Here is a 5,649-nt window from a genome sequence, read left to right as displayed (position 1 = left end):
CATAAACTGAGGCTGCTGTTTACGTGCACCTGTTCAGCAGACCTCTGTGTGACAGGGCTTGGAACACCCTCTGTGTGGCATGTGTTACGTGAAGACTTAATATTACTGGTTTTGCAAGATATTAACACAAAATACCTCTTGTGCATTTGTGAATAATGAAGTGATTCAAATTTAAAATGTACGTAAAAAACATAGCAGACGAAGGGAGAAGGAAACCTCTAAAATACGCTGACGTATTGTTTCAAAAAAACCACTTACAAAACATAAAACAGATCGATAAGTTGTCAGAGTGCAGGACCAGTAAAAGAGAAAAAGAATAATATATGAATAACATGAAATGAGGTGTAAAACGTTTGTGATTTACGTAAAATGTTACGTTACGACTAAGGAGTCAACATATAAAAAAATAGTTATAGTACGAAAATGCCATTACGTAATAATTAAAGTGCCGTGAAACACAATATTCATTACAAAAAAGTTTTGAAGGTGTAGACAAACAATTTTGTAATATTTAACCGACATGATGATTTACTTCTCGTTTGTCCCTTTGGACAAGCTAACAATATTATAACAATGGTTATACGCATCCGCATAAGCACTGGGTCAGAACCCATACATACATGGTTGCTTAATGTAAAACATAGCACCCACAATTTAGCATGGGAAGTTAGAAGTATATCGTTCTTGATTTACATAAAATATTACTTTAAAACTGAGGAGTCAAATATATAAAAAATATTAATAGTATGAAAAATGCCACTACGTAACAATTCAAATGCCATGAAACAATATTCATTACAACAACAAAAAAGGTTTGAGGGTGTAGACTAACAATTTTGTTATCATATTTAACGACGCGATGATGTACATATCATTTGTCCCATTTGGACAGGCTATCATTTTTTATAACACTGGTTGTACGCTTCCACATAAGCACTGGGTCAGAACCCATACATACAACCTGTGAATGTATTACAATAAAACAACTGATTACGCAACAAATGAAGATTCAGGTGCTGAAGAAAATCCAAGTGTAGATAAATTACCAGCAAGTCAGCTCAATGCTACTGCGCTTTGTGATTTGGCCATTTCTACCAATGGTAATGCTGTGAATGCAACAAGGAAACAATCCTTTACCTCTGATGTTGTTCCAGGACACTCCAGCAGTACAAAAACAGCAACAATAACAACCACAAACAAACCAGCAAGGTTATCGAAGAATAAAGTTCTAAACCTCACGAAATATAACTGGAAAAGTGGTGAAATAGTTAATCCAACACCTGTATGGCCTCTAATGTTCACAGTTGCTATGAAGAAAGGGCAAACACTGCTTGAATATTTCCAACAGTATTTTGATAACGAAGTGCTTCAAATGATGGTCACTTACACAAATCAGTATGCAGCCAAGAGAAATAGACTAGGTGATTGTTCAGAAGATGAGATGTTGGTGCTCATTGCAATAATTCTGCTAAGTGGATATGTAACAGTGTCACACAGAAAGATGTACTGGCAATCAGATAATGACAGTCACAACGACCTTGTAACAAATGCCACGTCCAGAGATCAATTTGACTTTATCTTTTCCAATTTGCATGTCTGCAACAATGACAATTTAGATAAATCAGACCGTTTTGGGAAAATCCACCCATTACAGTGTATGCTGAATGATAGATTCAAACAATTTGCACCTCACATGCAGCATCAGTCTGTTGATGAATCGATGGTCCCATACTTCACGTGCAAACACGTCATGGGTGCAAACAATTCATAAAAGGGAAACCAATCCGATGCGGATTCAAATTTTGGTGTGGAGGCACATGTGATGGATATATTATTTGGCTGGCATCCTACCAAGGAGCTGGCACGTGTAATAAGGATTATGAAACGAAAGGTATGGGGTACAGTGTGGTAATGACTTATGTTGACCAATTACTTCCACATATTCCATATCGAATATACTTTGATAACCTCTTTACCAGCATTGAACTACTACATGACCTAAAAGAGAGGGGCGTGGAAGTAACAGGAACAATAAGATGAAACAGAGATAAGAATTGTACTCTATCATCTGTAGATAAAATGGTGTTGTTGTTGTGGTCTGCAGTCCTGAGACTTGTTGGATGCAGCTCTCTATGCTACTCTATCCTGTGCAAGCTTCTTCATCTCCCAGTACCTCCTGCAGCCTACATCCTTCTGAATCTGCTTAGTGTATTCATCTCTTGGTCCCCCTCTACAATTTTTACCCTCCACGGTGCCCTCCAGTACTAAATTGGTGATCCCTTGATGCCTCAGAACATGTCCTACCAACCGATCCCTTCTTCTAGTCAAGTTGTGCCACAAACTCCTCTTCTCCCCAATTCTATTCAATACCTCCTCATTAGTTATGTGATCTACCCATCTAATCCGCAGCATTCTTCTGTAGCACCACATTTCAAAAGCTTCTATTCTCTTCTTGTCTAAATATTTATCGTCCATGTATCACTTCCATAAATGGCTACACTCCATACAAATACTTTCAGAAATGACTTCCTGACACTTAAATCAATACTCAATGTTAACAAATTTCTCTTCTTCAGAAACGCTTTCCTTGCCATTGCCCATCTACATTTTATAGCCTCTCTACTTCGACCATCATTAGTTATTTTGCTTCCCAAATAGCATAACTCCTTTACTACTTTAAGTGTCTCATTTCCTAATCCAATTCCCTCAGCATCACCCGACTTAATTCGACTACATTCCATTATTCTCGTTTTGCTTTTGTTGACGTTCATCTTATACCCTCCTTTCAAGACACTGTCCATTCCGTTCAACTGCTCTTGCAAGTCCTTTGCTGTCTCTGACAGAATTACAATGTCATCGGCGAACCTCAAAGTTTTTATTTCTTCTCCATGGATTTGAATGCCTACTCCGAACTTTTCTTTTGTTTCCTTTACTGCTTGCTCAATATACAGATTGAATAGCATCGGGGAGAGGCTACAACACTGTCTCATTCGCTTCCTAACCACTGCTTCCCTTTCATGTCCCTCGACTCTTATAACTGCCACCTGGTTTCTGTACAAATTGTAAATAAAACCACATGCCTCAGCCTAACTTATTACACTCCTACAATACTCATATGGGAGGCATAGATTGAGCTGACCAAAATGTATCCCTATATAGATGCTCTATAAGAGGGAAAAAGTGGTATTTCCCGATCATTGCACATTTTATAGACATTGCAGAGCAAAATGCCTGGGATCTTTACAAGCACAACGAAGAACCCATAGGTCATCCAACATTTCGTCGTCGAATTGTCACTGCAATTCTTGAAAGTAACAAGAGTCACAACCAGCAGAGGACGCCCTAGTAAGAGGCCAAAACTAGATTTGATGGAAGAGAACATTATGTTACTGAATTACCAATGGGCGAGATAACAAAAAAGAAGAAGCAGCTGAAATGTCGAAGTTGCCCCAAAAAAACTACTACTATGTGCGTAAAATGTGACGAACCACTTCATGTTTGTTGCTTTTTGTCTTATCATACTAATGCATAAATTATGTGTACAGGTTATTTTCTTTGTTTTTTTTTTTTTTGTATTTATTAGCTGTTTTAGCTCATAATTCAAATTTATTTATGTTTATTTGAAAGTATAAAAATCAAAACAAGTTAACTGTGCAAGGTCATGTACTTTAAAAACATGTTCCCTTATTGTCCTGACGTCCTTCTGGAAGGACGCCCATTTTTTTTGAAATACTAAATAAAAAAAATACTCAAAATTGTTTTTACTTTCTTCCTTACAAACTTGTGAATGAATGTAGATAAGATACAAATCAATTTTGAAAACAAATAATTCAGGGCTATCTGGGTTAATATTGCTATAAATAATGAAACTGGTTATATATAGCAACAGGAAGTTTCTATTTTCCAATTTTAAAATTTGTAACCTTTGTTATTAACCAGTAGGCCTGTGAATCTTCATTTAAACATTTGTTTTCAGAAAGCAGTATATAAATTAAAACTGATAATCAATTTCAATCTCAATTTGATTCACCGCATGTCACTCAGAATTTGGTATTGGACTCCATGAGATTAGTGTAGGTTACTCTCAGCTTGCTATCAGTTTTTCATGAACTTCTTATGAAAGATGTGAAAAAGTGTACGTAGTAATTATGGAAGCGTGTGCTCAAATGTGGACAAGTAAACACTGATTGCAAACTGAAATTGTCAATTCTTCGGACAATGTTAATAGTAACACCCAGGACCTCTGTGTATAGCAGCAGGAGCAGAGACCTAGATGCTGAAGCCATCCTGAAAAGATAAGTATACTTTCTCAAGTTAATGTAATGCAACCTACCTTTAACCTAAGAAATCATCGCTACAACATGAGACATTACGTAGCAGTGTCGTTATACAGCATATTTACTGTGGAACATACAAAGGTCGGGTTCATTACATGGTCTGATGACTAGATCACACGAGAGCACCTGTTGTGTTGGAAAGCTGGAAAGAATAATAACCAAAAATACTAGTCGAGCTCAAGGTAAAGATCTGTTCAAAACACTGGGGGTTTTAACTGCTCCATGTGAATACATTTGCCAGTAAGTTATACACATCAAAAATAATGTTGGTAATTACTGCACAAGCAGCTCTGTCTGTGACAATGCAACAAGAGATAGACTTTACCAAGAAAAAATAAACATAAAACTCAAAACAGAATTTTCTACCAAGGAATAAAATTGTACAATAAATTACCAAAAGAGAGAAAAGAAATTGCAAAAATACACGTATTTAAAAAGGCAGCTAAAAAGTACCTGTTTTGAAAAAGCAATATTTTTTATACATTGAAGGATTACTTAGATAAAACAGAGTAGTGGTTTGATAAAAAAAAGTTATACAAATAAATAACAATGATTATAAAACATCTAACATAACACCTTCACTTGTTTTTTCCTTTCTAGAAATACTTACTCCCAAGCTATGCATAGCACAATACTGACACCGCTTCCTCTTTCTGAGCTCAACATCTCATTCATTATGCAGGGATGCTGACTCAGTTTTTCAAGATAGCAAATGGGAAGTTGCGGTACAGAAAATGGCCCAGAGATCACTAGTGTGTGTGTGTGTGTGTGTAGTGTTATGAAACAATGTGTCTACAGTGTGTGCAGTAGTGACTGATAGAATGAGTGAACGGTGTGGCATTACATTATTTAATATGTTATTTGTTATCTTATTTTAAATTGGTCTAAACTTGTAAATAACTTGACATGTCCTATATCCTTGTAAAAAGAGAACCATGGATGAATAAAGCTACTACTAAACCAAGGGTTACTACTAAACCAAAGGAGCAACTAGGCTGTGCTCTGTCCTTAAAGATGTGGCAACCTACAGATGCATTTAGCTGGTGCAATAGTCTCAGAAGTAAAGTGTAAATGTTCTACCTATAAAAGTACAACTCTTAGTGGATCAGTAAAGGGCCTCTTTCTAGTGACAGTGTCATGTACTAATTAGTGTAACCATGAACTTTACTTTATAAAGTTACATGCTAACCTGTTCTCTTCTTGAAGTACGTATACCCAAATATCCCAACTCAAAAAGTGAAATAAATTAATTTCTCACTAATCTGAACATTACTGCATTTATATTCCAGTCCACACCTGAACCATTTCTAAA

General features: G+C 36.2%; 1 protein-coding gene across 1 annotated transcript; it reads left to right on the top strand.

The window, feature by feature from the left end:
• Positions 1 to 967: 967 nt before the first annotated feature.
• Positions 968 to 1,771, top strand: LOC126092777 (piggyBac transposable element-derived protein 3-like). The gene has a single exon (XM_049908505.1). The coding sequence runs from the start codon at positions 968 to 970 to the stop codon at positions 1,769 to 1,771; it is 804 nt and encodes a 267-aa protein (XP_049764462.1).
• Positions 1,772 to 5,649: the final 3,878 nt, after the last annotated feature.

Source organism: Schistocerca cancellata, chromosome 7 (genome assembly GCF_023864275.1).
Source record: "Schistocerca cancellata isolate TAMUIC-IGC-003103 chromosome 7, iqSchCanc2.1, whole genome shotgun sequence".
NCBI lineage: Eukaryota > Metazoa > Arthropoda > Insecta > Orthoptera > Acrididae > Schistocerca > Schistocerca cancellata.
This window is presented reverse-complemented; position numbering and strand designations above follow the sequence as displayed.

Bases quoted from the DNA above. Each gene is read 5' to 3' on its own strand.
- LOC126092777 (XM_049908505.1), top strand. From the start codon at position 968: ATGTATTACAATAAAACAACTGATTACGCAACAAATGAAGATTCAGGT.